The sequence below is a fragment of the Drosophila busckii genome, chromosome 3L (genome assembly GCF_011750605.1).
Source record: "Drosophila busckii strain San Diego stock center, stock number 13000-0081.31 chromosome 3L, ASM1175060v1, whole genome shotgun sequence".
Lineage (NCBI taxonomy): Eukaryota > Metazoa > Arthropoda > Insecta > Diptera > Drosophilidae > Drosophila > Drosophila busckii.
The window spans coordinates 1,950,753-1,976,819 of NC_046606.1; the positions used below are offsets into that span (position 1 = coordinate 1,950,753).

The 26,067-nt window shown below is 40.0% G+C and overlaps 2 protein-coding genes across 2 annotated transcripts; both read left to right on the plus strand.

Annotated features, from left to right (window-relative positions):
• The first annotated feature begins 3,301 nt into the window (after window positions 1-3,301).
• LOC108601000 lies at window positions 3,302-25,547 on the plus strand. Its single transcript, XM_033293606.1, has 4 exons — window positions 3,302-3,393; window positions 20,461-20,567; window positions 22,008-22,277; window positions 23,374-25,547. The coding sequence occupies exons 2-4, from the start codon at window positions 20,562-20,564 to the stop codon at window positions 24,490-24,492; spliced, it is 1,395 nt and encodes a 464-aa protein (XP_033149497.1). The 5' UTR covers window positions 3,302-3,393; window positions 20,461-20,561; the 3' UTR covers window positions 24,493-25,547.
• On the plus strand, window positions 11,184-12,368 carry LOC117134772 (serpin B3-like). Its single transcript, XM_033293442.1, has 2 exons — window positions 11,184-12,192; window positions 12,253-12,368. The coding sequence occupies exons 1-2, from the start codon at window positions 11,184-11,186 to the stop codon at window positions 12,366-12,368; spliced, it is 1,125 nt and encodes a 374-aa protein (XP_033149333.1).
• Window positions 25,548-26,067: the final 520 nt, after the last annotated feature.

Genomic DNA, 26,067 nt, shown 5'->3' on the forward strand with positions numbered 1-26,067 from the left:
TAAATATTTAATATAATTATGCATACAAAAATATGGTGAGAAAAAATATTCAAAAAATTCTATTTTAAAAGTCAAAAGGAGAGTTTTATTTTGTGCCTAGGAAAAAAACAGAAAAAGCTAAAACTGTAAGCAAAATTACTTATCGTGTTTAGTATGCCAAAATATATTAAAAAATAAATATACAGAAAATATAACTGATGCAAAATAGCTGTAAATTAAACTTTTGATTTTCGAAACTAATTAAATTAAATTAATTATATGATTTATACAATTAACTAAGATGCGATTTGTTTGCAAACAGATCCGCTTACATATAAAAGCTCTTTTAGTTGAACAAGCAAACGCCAGATGGCGCACAAGCTTTAACCAACGAAAGTTGCGGTTATAATTTAAAAAATGTTGTGCACAAATTTGAGGCTTAGCTGTCTGTCTGTCTGTCTGACCTTTTGGTAAGCGCTACGTCAATTTATCACGCGCCGCAGAGCTGACGTCACAAATAAACCGCATTCAATTATATACCAATTATATTTCAATTATAGAGTTTGTTGCAAAAGTTTGCAGTGTCCTTGGCAAAGTATTAAAAAACACAGAAACACAAACACAAACAAACATAAGTAGCAAACACATTGCAACATTTTTAGTGTCAGCTGAGCGAACAAATTGCTTGAGCGACCTTATGTGTGTGCATAAATATTTCAGGCAGTTTTCAAGAGCAAGGCAAAGTCCTTGAGCACAAAAAAGCAAAAAAATGAAAGCAAGCTGTAAGGACATGCAATGCAGCAGTCAGAGGCAGCAGCAGCAGCAGCAGCTTGGTCAACAGGTTGAGCTTTCAAACAGTTGCTGCGGCTGCTGTTGCTGTTGTTGTTGTTTTGGTTTTAAAGGGGAGCCCTGAGAATTCAATTAGCAGCTGAGGCGCTAATTAATGGCGCAGCGAAAGCTTGCGCCACTTGTTGAAAAAAGCCACAGACAACGGGGCACAGCTCACGTGCTGCGCTGCTGCTGCAAAAGCAAAGCAAAGACAACAGCAAAGACAACAGCAAAAGCAAAAGCTTTGCTCAAAAGCCTAGCGCGAAGCTTTGCACGAGGAGTCCTTGCTCGTGTTTGGGCCAAGCGACAACAGTTTGTTGCTTAGCCTGCATGCCAGCGGACGTTAGAAGTCCACAAAACGTTGCGACGACGCAACGCAACGCAACGCAGCGTTTCCGTTTCCGTTTTGAGTTTCAGTTATAATTCAGTAGTGAGAAGTGCGGCACGTCAAGCGAAGAAAAACCAAAAAAAAATGCAGTTGCTTTCAGTGAAGTTGTGAACTAAAAGTGAAGCTCAAGCTGCGCAGCTGTGTGCATATTATAACGGTATTTAAAGCGCGTTCAAGCCGAAAGCAAAGCTGAAGCGTGCGAAGACTTTCCAGGTTGGCTAGTTGGCTTAAGTCACGCAGCAATGTTAACTTAAAACGTGACTTGGCCTAGGTGTAGGCAGTCTAATCTAAACATAATCAGCTGCCAGCTGAGACACGTTTGCCAGCCACATAGACAGACGAACAGACAGACATACAGACAGCGCTGCCTATAGTGCTAACCAATGACAGTTGCCAGCTGCGCTAAGTAATCAACGACTCTTCTGGCTTGGGTGTTCATGTTCATATCGTGACTGCGTCTAGCACTCATATTAGGGCTTGGCTCACCCAAAAAAACAGCACAAGGTCAGCAGCACTGACCTGTGGTCGTGGCAATAATTTGGCAACAACTTTTACCCAAATGATCGTGTAATTTAATTATGAACTAAAAAACTACAAGTAGTGTTGTCAGCTTAAGGCATGCTAAGCTTTCAACTGCCACTTAAACATGCTTAGTTCATGCTCAAAACGCAAATGCAAAACTTTTGCAAAGTCTCAAATAGTTGCTCCAAAAAGTATGCTACAAAAATTGTTGCCAAAACTTAAAATGGCTACAAATTATTATAGACAATTTTAATATGTTAACAAAACAATGCTGCTAACATTTTATAAACTATTTTTGCGCAGCAATTGAAGCAGCAAATATTTGAGAAATTGCAGACAAAACATTGCTGAAAAAATTAGTTGAGGAATTCATAAATCCGAACAAATTTACAATTTCCACAAACAACTGAGTAAAACACTTTAATAATTTATTTTGTAAGCAAAAATGCTGCAAACATTTCATAAGCAGAAATTTTGCAACAAGTGCAGCTGCAGCTGTTTTTATAAACAATTTGTCACAATTGCAGTTACACTTATTTGAGGAATAAGCTGAGTGAACAAATAAAAATTCTGCTAAAATTTTGCAGGCACAATAATTTTGAGAATTCACAATTGCAATGAAATTTCTATATTCAACTTAAGCTGAGTAGCAATAATTTTAGGAATTCAATGCATGAAATTTAATGGAAGCAACTTCAACTGAGTGTAGCAATTAAAAGCAATTTGAATTGTAATGCTAAACTAAATAGTTTTTGTTTTCATTATATTTAATTAGCTGTAATTGCAAGCAAATAGTAATTAAATGTTTGCGTTGCAAACTATTAAATTAAAAGCGCTGTCAAGCAAAGCTCGAATTAAAAGTAAATTATTTTTAAATGGCAGCTGCGCTGGCAACAATTTAAACAAACGCTGGGCAACAGTAAAGTGCATCTTGTAGCTCAGGGCTAAGCAGCGAGGCTATCTGCATTTCAAATGGCCAACAATAAAGGCAAAGGTAAACAAAAGAGGCGTGCCCAAATAAAAAAACACAATTGTCGCATGGCTCACTAGAGAGAGAGAGAGAGAGTAAAAGAGAGAGAGCGCGCACAATAGAAGGGCAAGCATATGACGTCATAAAGCATATTAAATGAGTTTACACGCGCGTTGCATACACTGAGGCATGTGAGGCATGAGCTGCTGCTGCTGCTGCTGCTGCTGCTGGCGACACTAAAATGCCATTAACAAACGCCTAATGACGCACTCGAGACTCACAGTGAAGCGGGCGGGCGAGCGGGCGGTTGTGGGCTGTTGATGCTATGAAAGGGTTTGCAGCTTAGTTACAGTTCATGATTGGGTGGGCTGCTGTGTGGGGTTGCCTGACAATTAAATGGCCAAGCGAGAGACTCATTCGCATTCATTCAGCTCTGGCTGTCACGTAATGAAATTGAAATATTAAATATTCATTTAATGCAAGAAAAATCACATCAAGCAGCGCATATAAAATTCAAAACAAACGAGCCATTTATCAGCATCCCCAAAGTGCGTTGCAGCAGCAAATAAAGTGTAAAAAAACAGCAACAACAAAAGGCTATAAAAATAACAGTTATAAGCAGCACACACACACACACACAGACGAGTGAGTGTAACGCGCCATGCAGCGCTGGCAGCAGGATTAAGACTTGTGGCATGTTAAATGGGTAAGTGTAACAATTGCAACAATTGCATGCCCCACCACCCACCCCATATCCCACCGCAAAGCACGTGACACATAAACCAATCAATATTATCGAGTTAGCCAAAGCAACTGTCAAACTGTAAGCACGTGTACTTTATAAAATATGCAAGCTAAGCCAAAAGATTTCGCCTCCAGAGCTGTCAGACTCTTATCTACGTCCATGTTCGTTGCTTTTTTAGCTGCAAACAGATTTCAACGCACATTCTTTTGTGCTTTTGTGTGTGTGTGTGTGTGTGTGGCCCTACCCATGTTGACGCTCTGGTCTGCCTTGCTGACCTGATTCGACAGCAATGACAAGCAATATCCTTAATATCGTTGGCACGCATTGCGTATAACTTCCAGCAATTGTAACATAAACTATAGAGGTGGCTGGGGGGGGGGAGTGACTGATATGCAAACGTGACATGACAGTGGTGCTAAGGAAATGCTTTTAGTTTACGTAGCACTACATTAAGCAACATTTACCGTTAGTCAGTCAGTCAATTAAATGCTATTTGATATGCAAGAGCTGCTTAAAACAAATGAATTGAAATTAATATGCTAATATGCTAATTAGTTATTAATTTACGCTCCAAGTTAAAACAAAGCTTTCTGCGAAATTTCGAATTTGCTAGCTAAAGTAAAATTAGCCAGCAGTTGTAAACTTAAGCTTAATAATTAGGCTAAAACGATTTTTAGAATGTAAATATAAGAAGAATAATAAGTTTACTCACCAGTTTATCCGCTGTTGATGAATGTAACATCCAAGCCAATCCATAGTTGTGCGTTGAATTATAATACACCCCCCCACAATTTTAACACTTAGATTATACCACAGCTAATTCTCGTAGCAAATTAATTTAATTGAATTATATACACTGATGTTAATTAAACTGTTGCTCTGACTAGCTTAACAGTTTGATTGTTAGTAATATTTAAATATATTAATTAGTAATTAAATTGACCTGCATTTATACTTACTTTTAAAATATTATATGAAATCTATGTAACAATGTAAGATATACAGTCTACGCAACTGTTATTGACTAACTTTAATTGTTAGTTAATATATATACGCATATTATTAATATTCTGTCCAGCCACCGGCAACTCACTGCACTGCACTTGCTTACTCGTTAACACTCCGAACGGAACTGACCTAGCGCGTTAACTTAGCTCCCAGCCTCCCACACACTGATCTCAGTCCAAGAATAGAAGCTGAGAGCGCAAGTTACGCAGAGAGCTTAAGCAACAGCGACTGCTAGCAAGCGAGAGCAGCGCTGCTGCGGCTGAACGAAATCGTTGCTTAGAGAGCGCAGCTCGCCTCTTTCATTCTTAAGCGCTGCTGCGACTGAACGAAATCGTTGCTTAGAGAGCGCAGCTCGCCTCTTTCATTCTTAAGCGCTGCTGCGACTGAACGAAATCGTTGCTTAGAGAGCGCAGCTCGCCTCTTTCATTCTTAAGCGCTGCTGCGACTGAACGAAATCGTTGTTTAGAGAGCGCGGCCATCCTCATTCGTTCCTGTGCGCTCGATCGACTGCGCTGCTGCGACTGAACAAAATCGCTGCTTAGAGAGCGCTCAGCGCATCGTACGATGGGGCTTGGGTTTTTTCCACTACGTGTCTCTACACGCACACGTGCTCTCCACACTACACTACACTAGGTGCAAAGGAAAAAACCCCAGCCTCTAAGCAAGCCCATCTAAGCATGCGGTCTTGAGCTCACTTGAGCCATAGTGCAATGCAAAGATTTTATTTAGGGCTATAAATAAATATTTTAAAGCACATGCAAATAGAAATAGCCTTGAGCCTTTTCCCATTGAGTCCAAAATGCATTTTATTAAAGACGATTAAGCAGCGCAATTTGTTATGGCAAGCATAAAGTTAAACTGCAACAATAAGCATATCATTATTATTATTAGTTTCTCCTTAATGCTTTTTAGCTGATTTTCCAGTTGCTAAATGCTATTTATTTACTTTAGCTACTGCTCAACCAAATACTATGCTTATAATTTGAATTTATTGTTTACTTAATGTTTGTCGCAGGCTTTTGAATTTGCAACTAGTTTCGTAGCATTATTAAAACAGACAGAAATATGAATTAGCAGACATAAATTTGCAGTTTACGCTTTTGCGGACAACTACAAGCAATATTTTAATTTCCGAATAGCCATAATCTATTGCGGTAATTAACAATAATGAAAACAAAAGCAGGCAGCTGGCAGCATAAGCAGCGCGTGGCATGCAGCGTTAAAAATAACTGCAGCCAAGCCGCAAGTCATAAATAGCAACGAAACGAAGAATTTTTGTTAAATGTTGTTGCTGTTGTTGTTGTTGTTGTTGTTGTTGTTGTTGTTGCATAAAGAGCTCAAATGCCTTTGGGGGACTGCGAGTTGGTAATTAAAAGCAAATCCATATTCATTTCGTGTCTTGTGTGTACTGCGCATGAAAGTATGCAACAACAAAATAAAACAGCGAGTGTATGTGCCTGTGTGTGTGTGTCTGTGTGTGACTGTGGCATGTTGCTTTGTGCTTTTGTGAGGACAGCAATGTGAGTGCCAGATAAGCAACTGTCTGCCTGCCTACCTGAGCTACCTGCATGTTTGCTTAGCCCGGAGCTCTGGGAGCTGGGAACTGTGTCCATGTCCATGTGACTGTGTCTGTGTGTGTGTGTGTGTGTGCGCTGTGTGTTATTTTATTTCGTTTTTTGGGGTTTGGTGGCACGCTTTTGGCCTATTTGCGGCCTTCGCTTTGCATGTTGCAAACAATTTGCCGCCATCGCGCCGAGCCTCGACTCGAGTCGACTGGCAGGACTATGTCGTGGTCGCCTTGTTCCTGCCATTTAGTGCCACAACAGCAGAATGTTCGTGCGACTAATTTGTGAAAAAAATCAACAAAGGCAACAGCAAACTGAACACCACGACAACAACAAAAAGGCATGAGACGTACTCTGGGTCATTAAAATGAGGCCAACAAAAAGCGCAGCTCGACTGTTGTTAATGAGAAATAAGCATTAAACCCACACACACAAGCAAGCAAATAAACAAACAACAAATTAACAATCATGTATTTTTGTATTGTTGTTGTTGTTGACTGAAGGCGTCATTGGGAAAATACAAAACGAAAGCAAAGCAAAGCCAATAAGATATGCCAAAAATATTCAACAATTGTCAAAAGCTTTTAAACAGCAGCACGCCCACAGCCTCGCAGCATATGCAAATATAAGGACTACGTACTCAATTGGCGCCAGACAACGAGAAACCAAAAGTATGCCGCACATAAAGGACTCGAGTGTGCTTTGACAAACAAAACCCCAAAAAAGAAAAAATGCGCGTGCAATATATAAAAAATGTTGGGGCAGCTGCGCTCGTAAAAGCAACCAAAAGAATTGAATAACATATTGTATGTTGGTGTGTGTATGTGTGTGTGTGTGGGCACTCGAGCACAGCTGCGGGCGAACGCAGCTTACCACAACCTGCTGCCAAGCGGATTTTCAGCGTATTGAATTTGTAAGAAATGTATAAAGCGGAACTGAGTGCCACACGCACAATGAAAAGGATTTCATTTCTTTCCTTTTTTGGCTGCCATTTAAAATCAAATGATTTATTTGTTGTTGAAAATAACGCTGCTAAACAACAACAACAATTGTCAAAGCAAGTACAGGCAAGCTCTCTATATAAGCAAACTTTAGAGCACGCAACCCAATTACTTTGCATTTTATTCTACATGTAACTCGTATTAGTTTAGTTAGGCAGCTATTGTTGACTTTGTTCAACAATCACCAACGCTAGCTAATATAGCATTTGATTAAAACATACGATTGCAGTTCATTGTTTTCGAATGTTTTGAAACATGCCAAGCGCTTGTTGTTGAATTTTTGTTGATTGGTGTAAATATAAAAGTGATTTCAACAATCACCAATGCTAGCTAATATGAGTTCCAGTTTATTGTTTTAGAATGTTTTGAAACAAAGCAAGTGCTGTATATATTGTTGAACTTATTGTTGATTGGTGTAAGTATATTTCAATGCTTTGTATAAGTTTTAACTGATTATTATAGAATTTTATCAGTTCAGTTGCCTGCTAATTGTTTTATAATCTTTTGGAAACAAATCAAGCGCTTGTTGTTGAACTTATTGCTGATTGTTGTATATTTAAATTTCAACAATGCTCTGTATAAGCGTCAACTGTTCAGCTTAGCAATGCTTACTTAACTTAACTTAACTTACTTTACCAACTTATTAAGCTAAAATATATGTAGCATACTTCGTAGCGCAAACTGTTTTCTTTACTTTATGCTTTGCTTCTATTGCCGCCCTAAATCATTTCTAGCGCCTCAAGCAATTACATATATTATATGAATTTCTCCGAAACAATTTCCATATTAAAGTTGCGCCCAAACTTTGTACACACGCCATATTTTGTATTGGATTATTTGAGCGTAACGGCGGCGCTGATTTTGCTGAGTTGGCCAAGCGGCTTTGCGTTTTGCTCAATGTCACACACGCGCTGCTTTCACACACACACACACACACACACACACACACACGCAACGTCAATTGTGAAGGGCAGACTAAGAAGCTTGCTGCGATTATAAATAGCCAACACTTGAAGCGTTGCTCCATAGATAAAAACCCTGGGCCATAAATTACGCAGCAACTGCAAAAAACAAAAGGCTAAAGTGCCGCTGGTGGGTGGTGGGTAATTGAGTGGATTTATAATTAGCCTACAGCTTACAGAGCTGCTGGCAAATGTGGCGGAAGTAATGGCAAGTTCGCTCATTAAACAAGTAAGCAACAAGCCAGAAAGAAATTACAAATTGCAAAACTAATTGAAATAAAAGTCGGGGCGCAACTTGTTTACAACAAACAAATGGCAAATAAACATTTCAATTATGTTGCAAAAACTTTTTGCGGCTGACTCGAGTCTTTCCAAAAAAAAAAAGAAGAAAAACTTTACTAATTAAGCGCAGACTCACACTCGCTCTCGCTCGCTCTCACTTTGATTGGTTAGTGAGCGTAAAGTAATTAGCAAACAAAAGCCGAGCAAAACTCAAAAACAAATGAGCCAAAGCCAACATAACAATAAATGCAGCGTCGGCGACGCTTCAAACAAAGCCAAAGCAACAACAATGGCCAGCAGGCCATTTCCGGTAGACAAGTGTGTGTGTGTGTGTGTGCGCTTGTGTTTGTATTTGTGTTTGTATGTGGGTGCAGCAACAGTTTGTTGCTTTGTTTGCCAAGACAGTGACAGCGACACGCTCATAAATTTTTAATTAAATTGTTTTTCAGTTGGTATCGGCAAACGCACTGATTGCCTTTACACACACACACACACACACACACACACATAACTGTGTATGTTTACCTTACTTTATTTGCTGTAGCTCGTGCACAAATTGAGTTGCAATTGAGCGGCGTTTTTAGAGCGCAAACGAAAGGCGAAATTAAATATTTATACATGATTACACTTCAATTCGAACAATTCGATTGAACAATTGTGCGTGATTTAGTTGAACGCGCCAAACTAATCAATCGATAAGGTTAGCAGCAATTATATAACACGTATGCTGAATTATATTGAAGTGAAACGCAAGCTGAGCAGTTAAATTGCTGCAATCGTTCAGCTTACATTTTGTTCGAAGGGCTAAGAACTTTTAGTTGTTAATCTAAATCTAATAATAAAATTTCAACAAGTTCTTAGTACTCTATGCTATGGAGAGTTAACCCATAAGAAATTGATAACTATGCTGACCTTTCGCTTAGCTGCCAATCAACTAAAGGCTAAAACCGCTTCGAGCTGTTTGCACGATTTGCAGGCAAAGGCTTAAATTCCAACACCTAAGCTCTGCAATTTCAGCGCCTTCTATGATTTGTTTTTGCGCCTAAAAGACGTCTGCGTAGCCAATTTGTGTGCGCGCGCTCTTGGCCATGATTAAGTTGTTTGCCAGTTTATTAGCGCACGCACTCAAAAGCCAAACGTCAAAGAAAATAATTGATCAAATGTCTGTGTGCGCATAAATTATTGATGCCGTCGCCGCATATGTATGTGTGTGTGGGCGATTTTTGTTTGGCTGTGCGGCTGACTGGGCGTATGAGCAATGTGTGAACGCCCACATTGCGTCGTTTTATTTTGCATTTGATACGCAGCGGCTTAGTTTTTCGTGTAGGCAGCACACACACACACACACACACACACATGCGTGTGCGTTAGAGAGTGAGATAGCAATAGGTCAAGAGGTCAGGCTGATAAACGATGTGAGTATCGTTCGGCAATTGCGGTCAAAGTGCAAACGTCGACGCTCAAAAACTAAAATTAACATAATTTGCAAAAGCTCTCGCTCTTTTAATTGCCCAGACGCTAGCAGACGACGCTGTGTAAGGATATGCCACGCCCCCCCGCATGCCGCCCCTTTGAGCGCTTGTTTATATGTAGGGCCCGTTTGCTGGTTACTGCTTTGGCTAATTTCGCATGCAAATAACTGGAAATTAGTGTAAGTGCTCACTGACATGCCACACACACACACACATAAACACACACATACATACATAGAGAGAGCAGCAGTAGCTGCCACTTTAGCTACTAGCGGCTGCTTCAAGGTGAGCAGCGGTTATGGCGACAAAGATAAACAGACGATGACGCTGGGGAATAAAGTGGCAAGCGCTTACACACATACATATGTCTGTGTGTGTGTGTGTGTGTGTGTGTGTTTGTAGCTGCTGCTCAGCGCTTTGGAAAAACCCATTAAAATGCAATGAGCGCTCCACAAAACGTTTTATGCCAGCAACGTTAGCGACTAAGCTCTGATTTAAAATTACGTTGCAAGCCTCACTAGCTGAGCTGAGCTGAGCTGAGTTAGCTCAAGCAGTTGAGTTTATTATAGATGCAATCCACACACTCACAGCTGCTATTACACAACTCAATTTATGGCTATACATTATTGAAGGCGCTTCGAACTAGATTACAATGGTAACAAATAACTACTAAAAAAAACAGTTAAAGACATCAACAAGTGTTTAAAGTGGAGCTTAGCATTAGTTTGGCAGCACTAATGAGCACTAGAATAAATATTTATATTTAAAAGCTTGTGCTTAATCTAAAGCTGAGGTCTAAGTCACTCAATTATTTATATTTCAAAGGTTTAAGTTGCTTTCGGGGCTCGCTCAATTGCAAAATGATATCAAAAAATAGTTCAAGACTAATATATTAAATAATATATTACAATTATTCAAAATAATTACAATTGTAAGCAGAAACACCGAAGATTAATTTGATTATTATATTCTATTAAAATTAATGAATTAAAATAGCTTAAATAATTACAAATTATAAACACAAAGAGCGCAGTTTAATTTGATTATATGAAAAACAAGCAAATTATTCTAATTAAAAATTGAAGTAGCCACTTTTAAAGTTGTTTGTAAATTATTTTTCATAGTAAACAATTATTATTGTATTATTTGTAATTATTAATTGCAAATATTTCACTTTAATTGTTGATTGAAATTTAGAAGCTGCGGCGCTTTAAAACTTTGAGCACTCAAATTTCGTTGTGCGGCATTGAATTTAAATGCTGCAAGTAACAAGAATTTTACGATTAAAGTTTACATTTAAAATAAGTTGGTGGTATATGCAAACTTTTGCAATAAATGTAAAGCTGGTAAATTGATTAATATATTGAGGCCGCAGCAAATGAAGCAAAGCGTAGCGAATGCCAAACAAATTTATAAAAAAAGCGAACTTCAGCACAGTAGTTGAACTTAAGTAATAACAAAATGCAGCTGGCAGTTAACGTGGCTTGTACGTTGCTAATATATGGACTGAATCAAGTGTGTGCTAGTTTCTTAACCGAGGTGCTGCGTCGGAATGGAGACGACAATGTGGTGGTGTCGCCGTTCCTATTCCAAGAGGCCTTGATGCAGTTGTATGCCGGCGCCGAAGGCAGCACGGCCAAGGAGCTGAAGCACGTGCTGCAGCTGAAGGGCCATGGCAAGGAGCGGCTGCTCGAGGAGTATGTGAGGCAGCGTGGCAAAACAGTTGTAGGCACCCATAATATTCGCATAAAAATGTCCAACAAGTTGTATGCAGCAAAGGGTATGAATATATTTCATTCGTATCAGCAAGAAGTACAGAAATTATTCGGCAGCACTGTTGAGTTTATTGACTTTGAGCAGCAGAAGGCGCTAAAGAAAATCAATGTGTGGGTGTCGCAGCAGACGAGTCTGAGATTGCACAAAGCCATAGACGAGATCGATCCATTTAATAAGCTCATACTAGTAGCTGTGGGCTACTTTCAAGCCGATTGGGCGCAAAGGTTTGACAAAACGGAAACAAGGCAGGCGGACTTTGTTCGACCCGATGGCAACATCATGGTGCACATGATGCACAATCAGCTGGAGCTGGAGCTGGTGCGGCATCATGAATTGGATGCAACAATATTTGCATTGCCCTTTTCGGGTTTAAACTTTTCAATGCTTGTGCTGCTGCCGCATGAAGCCGATGGCCTCGCCAAACTGACCAGGCAATTGGCTCAGTCAGACACAGATCCGCAGCACTTGCTCAACAATAGCGAACGAACTGTGGTGCAGCTGTTTATGCCAAGATTCAAATTTGAGTACAAAATCGATTTGATGGGCGTGGGCAAGCGCTTGGGGCTCAAGCATATTTTCGAATCTGCCAATTTGCAAACGATGACGGCCGCTTCAAATTTGCAACTGAGCAGCATATGGCAAACCACTGGCATAGTCATAAATGAATTCGTGGGCTCACACTACAGTGCAAACGGTAAGCAACAATAGCAAACAACAATAAGCAGCACTAACTGTTGCCTTTTTTTTTTTGTAGAAATCAAACTCGTTGCCCGCACAGCGCTGCCCACAATAAATGTGAACCATCCATTTATATTTTATATTAAAGATAACACGAATGTTTACTTTGCTGGACGTGTAAGCAATCCATAATAAATAAAATATAATATACATATATGTGAAAAAGTGCAAATGAAATTAATTACGCGGCGAGTGTCAAACGAGTGTAGCGGCATGCCCCATGCGGCAATGTTTACTGCGTTGCTGCGCATATTAATTGCCTGCTTAAGCAAATTAAGCACACAAATTTTCGCTTGTCTCGCTTTGTCATTGCTGTTGATACAATTAATTTGCTGTAGTAGTTAAAGCGCAAACAGTTAACAACAAGTGATAAACATTTTATTATCAAAACAAATTTATTATTAAGATTAAGTGCAGCACAGCAAGAAAAATAAATTTAAAAGCAACAGCTTAAGCTTCAAATTCAATTTCATAAGTCGCATATTTGTAAGCTTGTCATCAATTTAAAACTCATACGCCGCGTATGCAGTGCATTATATATTTATAGCAAAATCTGCTGGCGCCTACTTTTTATACACTTTGACATTTTTGTAAAAAATGAAAAAAGGGAATTATGAAGTTGCTTCAAATGTTATGTAAAGGGAGAAGGAGGGTGCAGACCCATTAAAGTAATATATATTCTTGATCGACTCGACGAGCCTGAGTCCGATACTAGCCATTCCGTCTGCCGTCTGAAGTTCTCAAGCACTATAAGATCTAGAGCAACCAAATTGGTATATTAGTGCTACCTATATCCCAAACCAACGCTCGGTTATGTTTTTTTTTTTAATTTCCCCCCCCGTCTCCCTGCAAAATCGAAAAAAAAGATATATAAAGCAGTAAAAAAATCTTTAACAATCTGAAATTAGAAATCACAAAATTGCTAGTCATGTTTTCAACCGATTGTGCAAGTTTCAATACGATCGGATAAATAACTTAGGAATTATTCACATTCAATATAGCCAGCGGGGTGCACGTGCTGACGCGCCATACAAACGTCGCTGCCGACGCAGCGGCGGCGTCGCTGCTGAAGCTACAGACAGCGAAACCGAGCTGTGACGCGTTAGCTATTTTGTGTGTAGTGTTGTGAGTTGCATCGTGGTGTTTGCTGCGAATACCCTAGTCAAAAGTGTATTAAATGTTGGTGGCGCCCAACTTTAACCTGTCCACTTGTTACTTTTTACTTTTTACATTTTCATTGTGGTTTTGGTTAGGGCCAACAGAATTTTTGCTGCTTGCAACTCTGACGTGTGACGAACATGGCCAATTATTGAGTTGCTATGCGCAAATTAAATTTGCCAAAGCTGCACAAAATATGCAATTTAATTAAAAAGCTAAAAGTGTTTCAAAGTAAACGCGCTTAATTGAATTGAATGCAATGCAAGTGCAAGTCTCGCGCATTGAATTGACAAATGGCGCGTTTGTTTTTTTAGCTTAGATTATGACCTGGTTAGCACGCCATATTAGCGTGCCAAAATGACATCAACTGAAATCACTAGCGAGTGCGCAAATATACAGACACGGGCATAAAACGAGCTCTAACGACATTGACGACGCCAAAAATTGTGAGTTGTGAGCTGAGCTGCTTGAATTCGGCTTAGGCGAAAGTTTGTGAGTAATCGATACACACACACACACTTACATAGTTGTGGCACAGCTCTCGCCCAACTGTTGACTATTTGCTAAAGTTTGACTTTTGGCTAACTTTTGGCTTTTATTGAATTTCCACACGGAAGCGGCTGTTTAAATAAATGCGCTGCGCATTAAATTTAAGCACATTGACTATCGATAACAATTTGTTAACGCAGGCCATTGACTCGTAACAATTAGAAAACAATTCATCAAGCCAAAAAGAAAATAAAAGTCGCATAAATTTTTAAGTTTCTGCTGCTCTTAACTTGGCCGCGTGCCACGCATAGTAATTGAGTTGGCAAGACCCCATTTTGGGCGCATTGTTGTGGCCACAAAATGGCTGGGCGCACAACAACACTTGAGTTTAAGTGAGTGCTCGAGACTTGAGGCCCACAACAGCAACAACAACAAGAGCAGCAGCAACAACTGGCGCACAAACTGAGGCTGGAGCAGCGTGCCAGACTGTGGGTTAAGGTTGCGCCAAGAGTCGTCAAGCTGCGTGACCGGAAAGTGTTTGGCGTTTCCGGTTGCCAACATAAGCCGCAAGCCCAACAATAGCCTAGACAATAGCGACCACAACAACAGCAAAAGTTTCGTTGCACGTGCTTATGCCACAGGAAACGAATTTGAATGCAACAGCAGGCAAATTTTTGAAAATAAAGTTGTTGCGCTAATTGTAGTAACAACAACTAAGTGTAGTTCAACAAAAAGTTTGAGTTTAGCAAATTGTTTTAGTTAATGAGGCAAATGCCGAGCGGATGCAATTGATAGGAATAAAATAATCAATAGCTCACATGAGATATCTTTATATATCCAGCTTTGTTGTTTGTAGGGCAAGAAACATCGGTCTAAACATCGATCAATGTGTTGACTTTCATTGCTGCAAATAATTAAACAATTAGAATTAGAGTGAATTCAAAAATATTATATGATATAAGATATATTATCAATATAAATTGATGATTAATAGCTGGGAATAAAATAATCGATAGCTCAGCTGATCGCCTTGTTGTTTGAATGGTGAGAAACATTAACAATGTTATCGATATAGGAACTATCAATGTGCTGACTTCCATTGCTAGCAAAATATAAACAATTAGAATAACAGAATATTCAGAATTATTATAATAAATGTTTGCTAAACAATTACTAGCTGTGAATAAAATAAAGTCACATGATCTCAGCCTTTGTGCTTGGATGGGCAGCAATGTCATCGATGTTTGCAAAATATCGAAACTATCAATATGCTAACCTCCATTGCTGCAAAAGAATAAACTATGATAGTAAGTTAAAATTTACAAATAATATTAGAAATATTTTTAATGTTCACTAGGCAACTACTAGCTGTGAATAAAATAAACAATTACTCAGTTTATCGCGCTATCAAATATAAAATAAAATCAGTCATGCAATTCGCTTTCCTGGCGATCCGGAAGCAAACAATATTATTTTAAATTTACACTTACGGCTAAGCCTTAAAAACAACAACAACAACAACAGCAGCACAAACTTGTGTGAAGAAGCAGGGAAAAGGCTTTGGGGCTAAATCGAGTATTTTATGTTTGCAGCTTTTGTCTGGCAAATTCGACACGTTTCGCCAATGCCAATGCCAATGTCAATGGCAACAAATGTCACGTTTCGGCTATAAAATGTGTTTAAATGTTAATACGCAAGCACAGCAGTAAAGTGAGCAGCAGAACTAACAAAAGCCACAAAGCAGGTCACACTGCTGACCCTTGTGTCGGCCCAACTGCCGTTTGCCATGCAAATATATAGCCCTCAAAATTGAGTTTATACTTACTTATGAGCGGAAGCTGTTGCATAAGCAGCAAACTGCGCAGCGCGAAAAAAATAGAGGAACGTGAAATGCCATGAAAGAAAGTGAGGTAGCCCCAACAACAAGTTAAGTTAATTGCTTTTGCATAAAGCAGCCGTCAAGCAGCAAACGCCACTGGCAGGGAAACAAAGAAAATTGAAAAGCAAGGCAAATGCGCGTGCTATAAAAAAAAAAAGAAGCGAAGGAAGCGCTTCAGCCAGTTGCCTGCCAGTTGAATTGCTGCTCAATTGTGCGGAAAAAAAATATTTTCATTGGCGCGCGCTTCATGCTGGAAAAAACGCGAAAGAAGCCAATGGGCAATAGCAACTGACGATGCTGGTAATCAGTGCGCAAAGCAGTTATTAAATATATATTTAAATTTGCAGCACAGATAGCTCAACTAATAGCTAAGCTCAGCTAAGCTGCAGCTAAAACTATTAAAGCTGCTTAAATGTACGTTGAGGTCAATGTACGCATCATCGATTAGCCATAACACAACTTAAGTTGACAACTAAATGCCAAAGACCAAAAGTTGAACTCATAACATTTGCTTGCGCACTAATGTAGGCAACGCTTTTCATATACCGTAGACCGAACGCATTGCCCACTAAAGCATGCAGCACTTTATAAAAAATACAAATTCAACGCTTCACTGTCATTTTGCTTTAACAAAAAGAAAATACTTTGTATGCGGTTTTTTTAAAGCTAACGCGTAGTAAAAAATGGCAATAAAAACTGCATAAATAATGCACATACACACACAGACACATATAAATGTGTTGTGTGGCAATTTGACTAAATGGCGTGTAATAAAATTTCAATTGCCTTTTGTCTGGTTTGGCACTGCTTTGGGTGTTTCCTAGAAACAAAAACAAGAGCGAATGTGCTTAAATCTCATCATATGTGTGTGCTGTTGTCATTAGGCAGACAACTTTGCAGACGGGCATGGGGTTAATGGCAAAGGTAATGTGTGTCCTTGCCTTTAATTTAATTATTCATAATTGCTGCTTATTAAATATAATTTGGGATAGTCCAACGCGCGCAGCAGACAAAGCGCCAAGTTGTCAATATTTCAGTGCAGAGCGTGTAGTAATAGTAAAAACACGTTAGCAATGTGGCCATGTCCTTGCAAACGCAAACACAAACACAAACATACACGTGATATCTGTTGGCCCTGACCTTTGGCATTAGCGAACGGCAACGGCAACGGCAGCGGGCAACTGGCAACATTGCCGAACGAGCCTCGGGGGCAACACAATTTGCTTATAATTTGAAAACACGGCGAAACAAAAACACAAGCACAAGAAATTGGTAACAAACGGCAAAAGAAAAACACGTTAAGCAAACACGATAACGACCGCGTCTGCTTGGCAATATGTTTTTGCTCAGCTCAGCACTAAGAACAAGGACAACAAGACTCAAGCTCGAAGCAAAAGAACTTTATTTCAATTTAAAAATTTTCGTCACGCGCACAGAGCGAGTTAACAGTTGTGGGTGGGCGGTTGGGCGGTCTGGTGTGGGTGTCATTCGTCTAATTGCTAGAGAGAGAGCATAAGGCAAAAGTTTGTCGCCATTTAGTTTATGCCATGACACGCCTGAAGGACGCGTCACAAAAGATAAACCATGACATGGGGTTAGAAAACACAAACAAAAAAAAAAAGAAAATACAGAAAAAGCCAAAAAACGTCAGTCTAATTGAAATGATAGCAACAACGATTTATGGCCAAGCCATGGATATATATTGCCAGCAATAGTCCTTGACCATGGCTAGAGCTAAAGCTCGTTGACAACAATTGACAAGGCCACTACAAGTTCGACCACGAGGACTACATTTACTACTACTATTCTACTACTACTACTACTACTATTACACAGGCAAAAAAAAAGTGCAGTAGCTCGCAGTAGCGAAAAAGTATTGATAAGTAACTCCAACTTAATGACTTCAAATACTAAATTTGAAAAATGAATAAAAATATATTTAAAAGTATTTAAAGTATTTTAAATTAATTAAAATATGTAATAATTTGCTGCAAAAATTATATTACTGACATGATTTCATATTGAAAAGCAGCCAAGTCAATTTATTCGAATTTAAAAACAATTTAATGCGCGAAATAATAACAAAAAGAAAAAGCTGAAAAATAATAAATTCTACAAACAGTGTAGTAACTGCTCAAAGCTAATAATAATTTAATTTATTAACAAATTTCAACAATGAATATTTATTTTGCACAGTGTAGTCAATGCTTGGGGCTTTAGCTTGGACAGCGGTTTAAGTTTTTGTTGGGCACCACGTGTTGTCCTTCAATTGACATGGAATGCAACAAGCAGACGACGCCGCCACCTTTGGCCCGTTGCCAGTCGAGTCAAATAGCAGTTGATGCGGCGGCCAACACCACCACAGGTGTTGTGTGTGTGGGGCGTCTGTTTGTGGCAACAGCTTTGATTTGTTATGGTTTTTGTTTTGCTTTGTTGGCGGACTAGACAGCTGAATTGAGCTACTAGGAAATGCAGAGCGAGGTCAAGCAGTATATTAAATATATAATAAAATTATATATAATTTACTTGGCAAATAAATAACTGCGTTTAAATTTAGTCGAGTTGTGTAACTTTATATACAAAAATATACAAAAAAAATTATTTACATATGATGCGAACTATTTACATATTTACAATTGAGCTGTTTGCTTAAGTTATGAATCTGCTAAGAATCTTGTTGAACCAACTAAGGTGCGATCAGCGCCACAACAGTGCGCAGCTTCTTTCCGGGAAGTTCGTCCTGGAAATGCATTGGAGCTGACAGGGGCCGCACGTTTAAACATCTACCAGCTCAACTATTAGCGTAGCGAAGTCTTGCGCATGTGTGCTGGACTCTTCGATAGCCAAACACAGCAGAGAAGAGGCAGCTGCATCCTCAATCCAGCCACGCCCACAGCATAACCAGAACGCAGCACACCCAACTTGCCAACTAACCAGCGCTTTATAGATTCAGAAGTTCTCAATCTCAATCGAGAATAAATTATGACAATTGGAGCGAATTAATCAGTTAAAATATCACAGCTGAAAATATATGTTTATATTTATATATGTTTATAAATATATATTTAGCAACTATAATAAAATGCTAAATTTTATTGGCACTCACCTTTTTTGAATTAACTACAAATCCATGTGCAATAAATGATTAAAATTGCATTAAATTAAAATATCACAGCTGAAAATATGAACTTAGCTCTAGCATAGGTAAAAATAAACTGAGCTAATGTAAGGCTAACGCTATAGACGTTAATTTGCAACAAATTCATGGCCAACTTGCTTACAACAATTGAGCAAATTATTTAGCTTGAAGTGCATTTAATTAAAAATTAAAGAAACAATTCAGTTTGCAATAAAATAAATTCTAATTGCATTTTAAAAAAGCAATTAACTCAATATCAAAATAATGCTGCTGTCTGTAGTAAATATTCAGTTGGGAAAATAATGAATGCATTAAAATAACGCTAAATGTTTATAGAATGTTTTAAGCAGCAGCTGCGACTATTTTTTGGCTAGAGCAGGTGACTGCGTCAAATGTCAAATGTATTTTTACTTGGCTAACAACTGGGCTATAATTAATTCAGTTGTGTAATTTTCTTTAAACAAACAAGTACAGAATTTGTAAATATTTAAACACTATAAGATATATATATTTTTTACAATGCGGCTATTTGTGCCATCTACTAGTTTCTGGTTGAAGCAAGTGAAATGCGGACAGAGCTGCGTCCATGACCACAGCTGGAGTAGACCGTAGGCAGTCAGGAGTTTCAATATTTGTGCGCAGCACGCTGTGGAAGTGAATTGGGTATTAATTGAGCCAGCTCAACTATCAGCGTGGCATAGTCTTGTGCATGTGGAACAGACTCTGCGAAGTAAGGAGCAGCAAAAAGGGCAACGTCGAAGATCAAGTACAGTCCGCAACCTCATCAAGTATACGCAGCATATGCAAATTGACAACTAACTAGGCTATTTTATATCCTACGCAAGCTTCAATATTCGATGCAGTCAATCGAGCGTTGATAATGAGAATTGCAGCGAATAAATCAGTTTATGTAAATATGTAAATAAATGTAAATAGACATTTTTGAATTTCCTGCACTTGAGCAGCACAATGCAGAAACTAATTAGCCTGGCCCAAAGGCTAACCAGGCACACATGAGTAGAAGAAGCAGCAGCAGCAGCAGCAGCTTTGGCTATTTGCTGATTTATGCTAGAGCAGGCGGCCTTCAACTTGACCAGACTGTCTAGTTGGCTGTAGTGGGTGTTGGTTTGGGTTGGGGACTCTTTGCTTCGTGCGCTTGCATCTACCATGACTCAAATGTCCTTGTCAAACACTAATGGCGTCGTCGCCATTGTCCTTCCTTGTATGCGTGTCTCTTTCACTCTGCCGCTCTAACTGTTAATGCCTGAGTCTGTCAAGGCGACAAGCGCTTTTGCTGTTTATGCATTTTGGTAGCAGCTCAAATCGAATAAACCATGCGACATGTTTGTTTGTTTGTATGTGTGTGCGGCATGTAATTGAAATGTGTTCACCATTTTCTTGCTTTGTGTGTGTGTGTGTGTGTGTGTGTGTGTGTGTGTGTATGATTGCATTCCTCTGTGAAGCAACTGCTGACAACAAAAATTTTGCTTTTCATTGCTTTTTGCACTCAGCGCAATTTCTTTCCATTCATTGTTTTTTTTTTTCTCTCTCTCTTGCAGAATTTATGCCTCTGCAGCTTTCCATCGATTTTCATCTTGCGCCAACAACGGACTGGGGATGAAATACCAAACATATAAAACGGATTTGATACTACAAAAATATGCAGGTATGAAATGCAAATATTTATTTATTATATACACTCACACACACACACACACACACACACATGCGCTATGCGCTGCGTGAAATGCCAATATTTTTAAGTAAACTTTCTGCGAACAAATTACACTTGACAAATGCTGCAGCGCCCAACTGTATTGCAATCACCTGGGATTAAAGCCAAAATGCAACATGTCAGCCACAAGGCACGTAGTCCCATTGTCTATGCATTAAGCAAGCTTTGCATTTCCTTTTATTTTTTCGTTTTCATTCGCTTTTGTTCGAAGCAAAAATACGAGTTCATTCAGTTTCATTAATTTTAATGCCATTTGCTGTGTGGCCTACAGGATTAAATTGTGCAATTGCAACTTTTAGCGCATTTTAAAATACAATTTGGCATAAAAGCTCAGCTCAACGCAAATAACACACACACACACACACACATACAAATGTAATTCGTTGTGCACATCGAAAGTCATGCGGGCACAGCAAATAGCGACAGCAGAAAAATGTAATAATAATGCTTGTGTATGGGCCAAATCCCAATTGGTAAACTGCAGACAGGTGGATGCCAAGCTAATGCAAATATTTATTGTCACAAAATTGCATTTGTGAAGCTCTGGCCACACAATTTCAACAAAAGTGCAGTTAAAAAAAAACTCGCACACACATAACTGTATACGAACAGCAAAGCGAGAGAGAGAGCGCACATTTTATACTCTTTAATAACAGCGCGTGCGATGCTCCGCTTGCACTTGCGATCGCTTCAACTGCTGTTGAGCAACTGCTGCTTGACTAATTAATTCGTTCGGCTATCAGCTCACTTTGGCAGCTTCAGCTTCGTGCGCTTTAGGCTCGGCACGCTTGCAGCTTCGTTGCTGAGCGAGCGCAACGGCGAGCATTCATTTTAAGCTCTCTTCGCCTCTGCTCGATCGCTGCTGCTTCTTTGAGAGTGTAAGTGACTTAGCTTGCATTTGAGTTAAGATCTCTTCGGCTCTGCTCTCTTCTGCTGCTGCTAGCGCTGCTGCTGCTGCCCTTTGCTTAGCTACCGCACACAATTTCTTTAGCACATGTTCTTTTCATTTCTCTCTTTCTCTTCTCTGCTGTTATTATTTTTACATTTGCTGGCATTTAATAACATCAAATACTCAAGCCTACATATTTTTGATTGCACTGCCTTTCATATGAAAAACAATATCAAGCTGAAGTCATAATTAAGAGTTTTGATAAAGAATATAAAGCCATTAGCGCTTATTGTGTGAGTTTGATTGTAACACAATTACACAATTAAATTCATATTAGGCTTATGTTTATTTTATCAGATTAAAACGCTTGACTTAACATTGCATGTTTCAGTTAAAATATGGCAACATTTATATACAATGTATTCCCTATGATTTAATCCATTGCTCTCTCTCTCTCTCTGTCTCTCTCTCTCACTTTGCAGAAACAAGAAAAAAGACGCGAGCTGCGTCTGAAGCGATTCTGGCGCTCGCCAAAGACAACATCATCGGACGATTCAACGGGCTATGAGAGTCCGACGCGTACAAAGCCCGCGGCCAGCGATGGTCAGCGATTCAATCATCTGCACTACACAAGCCTCTCCCAGGGCTCCGGCACCAACTCATCCACGAATGTCAATGGGGCTGGAGGTGGGCCGTCGACTAGCAACAAACCATCCTGCTCGCTGCCATTGTTGCAAGTGTGGCCCAGCCAGGTAGGCACAACAGCAGCACACAGACAAACACACACACACACACACACATGCGTATGTGCATCTGTCTCTCTTTTTTGTTTGCGTGTGTGTGTGTGTGTGTGCAATTCAAGGCAGCAACAGTTACTGCTCTTTAATCAAACCAAATCGTATTTGTTTTTCTGTTGTTGCCACAAAGTTTGTTTCTCTTTTTTTTTGGTTGTTTTGAGGTTATGTTGTACGTTTTGTGTTAATTTGTTTTCAAACTCTTCTCTCTCCCACAATACACCCGAAACTTTTATACGCCCCCCTCTCTCTCTCCTAACACCGAAACCAACCGCTTCTTGAATACAACAAAAACAATAATTTAATACAAAAAAAATGTTTCTGTGTGTGCGTTGCGTGTTTTCGGTTTGGTTTTGATTGCTGGTTTGCTGAAATTTCCTGATTTCCTGGTTGGTTTTGGTAGCCGCTTTTGCGCCAGGAGGGCTTCGTTCAATTGCGTCGTAACAGCGGCCCCGAGGGCCAGCGGGTATGGTTCTCACATCAAGTCTATTTCTCTCTCTCTCTCTCTCTCTCTTACTATTATACTCTTACTCGCTCTAGACTGCTAGACATTTTTTTAATAACTACTTCTAGACTTTTTTGCATGCCTTGATTAACATAAATATTCAAATTAAGCAGCTCTCGAGCTCATTCTTCCCAAACAAAGAAAACTTTTTTTCCCTATTTGTAAATTGTATAGTTGTAATGAAAAAAAAACCCAACCATATAACCGAAGGTTTTTTTGATTGACTAACATTTTTTTCTGGGTCTAACATTTTTTTAAGATTATGCACAATATTTTTGAAAATTTATTTGTTGCTGTATTCAACAATAAATTCTTTAGTACACCAAACACAACCCCAAGCCACTGTAAATAATAAAAAAAAAAAAAAAACACCAACAATTGCTCACCAACGATTGTTCACCAACAACTTTTCACCAACGCGCAAAAACCCAACACACTATAAATAAAAAACGAAGTCCCCACAGCCTTAAAGAGCACCCCGAATATTGCTTAAGTAACTCCCTCAACCAAATTGCCTGTCGCCTCTCTCAAGCGTTTTGCTATTTGCAGGACTCGCCGCGCGGCGAAGCCGATGGCCAATCCTTCATCTTCCCCGCCATTGTGGAGACCAGCATCAGTGTCAATGCACCCAACAACAACAACAGCAGCCAAGCGGAGGGACTCGAAATACGAGGCAGCAACAATCACTTGACACTGAGCACGGACAGACGCAGTTCGCTCTACTGTGATACGCTGCACGCCGGCGACTCCGGCATCGATTCCGTGCAGGCATCGCCCTCGCCGAATGCGTTCATAGCGCCACCTGGCGTGCATGTGCTGCCCATGGGCCAAACCGGCGGCGGCTCGTGTCATGTCTCGCCCACCAGCACGCCCACGCAGGGATCACCGAATCTGTCGCTGGGGCGGCGGCATATGCGCAACAATAGCATCTGTGTGGTGTCCAACAATTATAGACGCAAGTCCAGTGCGCTACTGCATCCGGATCATGCGCGGCTCTTTGCGCTGCGCATGAAGCACGCGGCGGCGCTGGAGCGGGCGCAGACCTCGCCCGATCAGACTTCCATTGAGGATGCAACGGAGTTCCATGACAATGGGCTGGCGACTAATATGCGCCTGTGCTCGGCCTCGTCGTCGACGACATCGTCGCTGACATCCGTGGCGGCGGTCAGCCTGGGCGGTAGCGTAGCAGCCGCTGGCAGTGCCACCGCCAGCAGCGGCGGCGGCGGTGCTCTCCGCGCTCGCGTCGCGCGGCTGGGCGCAACAGCAGGCGTCTCCGATCCTTGGCTGCAGCCACAGTCCGATCGCGATTCGCGTGGTCATCAGCATGATGGCCGCCGGCGCTCCTCGACAATGACGGCACGCTACTCGCTCTTCGATGCACTTGATCTGGAGTACGTGCTGCTGCGAGCGGCGGCGCGCGGCTCCGTTGGCCCCTACTCGTTGAGCGAGTCGATACATAAGTTAACCTTTACCCAATCGCTGGCGTTTCCAGCGCTGGCGCGCGGCTTGGCCACCAAGCGTCGCCGCTCGGCCACGCACACCAGCTCCAGGCCGCTAAATCCGCACGAGTCCGGCCTGAACACCTGCGCCAAGGTGGTCACCGCCGTTGTGCTGGTGGCCATCTCCTTTATGGTATTCCTCATTGTCTACAAGTTTGTGCGCACGTGAGGTTTGCTCCTGGCCCCGACGCCAGACTTTGCCCTCACATATCAGACCACGAGCACGGGCACGGACACGAGCTACGAGCCAGCACTTGACTCGTCCGCGTCCGCGTCCGCCTCCGCATCGACGGGTCGCAGTCTGGGCAAACACTTGTCGGGGTTCAGGAGCCAATTTGGTCTCAGGCAGGCGGACTTTGACTTTGACTGGGGCGCTGAATAGTCCACGCCCCCCTCATATACTCGGAAATTGTAAACAAGTATTTGTGATAAACTTTTCAAATGACAAAGCAAATTTCCACACACACACAAGGGCGTAGTCAACACTTTGTCAAGGGGGTATTTCAGGCTTTTAGTAAAAATTTAAACGCTTTAGCAACTATGAAATTCTTAAACAACTTTAATTATGTAAACGAGCTCCCCTTTGCGCACGCCCATGACCACACAAAGGCGTAGTCAACACATGCTTAGGTGGGCTGGCAACATTTCAAGCTTTTAAGCGCTTTAGCAACTATAAAAATTCTCAAACATCTTTAGCCCCCCCTTTGCGCACGCCCTTGGAACACTTGAAGGCTTAAGCTTGCCACAGAGCGCGTTTCAATTGCAGTAAATATAGCAATTAGCTAAATAAACATTATTTTTATATAAACTCATATGTAATTATAGTTAAATTTAGTCTTAAGAGCCACAGAGCTCGCCTGCATTCTTGCATTTGGTAGCCTAGGCCAAGTTCTTTTAAATTTAAACAATTGTATTGTATTTTAAGTGCCTAACTAACTAAACTTTCGAGCTACAATACAAAAAAAAAACACTAAACGTTTCATTTGAATAACGAATTTAAAAACTTAGCTAAACTATTGGCAGCCGCTTTGTTAGTCAAAAATAAATAATATATTAGTACTATTTGTTAAATGCTGCTGAGTTGGAAGGGTTGCCGCTTTTTTTATTACTATGTTGTAAGTCAAACGTACCCGAAAGTCTTCTATGCATATGTCTTAATCAAAAACCACAGCCCTTCCGCGTTTTTTTATAACCGCAATTTATTTGGAAAACATTTGAAAATTAATTAATTCAACAAAAAACTTTGTACTGAGTTTAAATATATTACATGGCATATAGTTATCATACTTTGACATAAGTATGTGAATTTAAATATTTATGGTAGTTATTTATAGTTATACAATGACAAATATATATAAAACTAGTATAAATGTTTATAAAATGCTTTAATGTGACAAAGCACTTGCTGAATACAAAAGGATAAATCAGAGAAAAAAAATAGCGTAACTCTACTCTTAACTTGCTGCCTTAACTCCTCCCAATAAGTAAATCTTGAAAACTCATTTAATACTACCTTGCTGCCTTATCTTTCCTATAGCATTTCTACAATAACTATAACGGGAGCACAGAAATTAAATCTCAGCGCCTTTTTCCAATTTCCACTTTCTATGAGCTTAGCTTGAACAACTCAACAAACAAAAATAAAAAAAAAAACATTTTATAAAATTGTAAAGCAAAAAATATGTTAAATTTAATGTTTAAACAAAAAAAAAACAAATATTATATATGTATATGGAAAATAAAC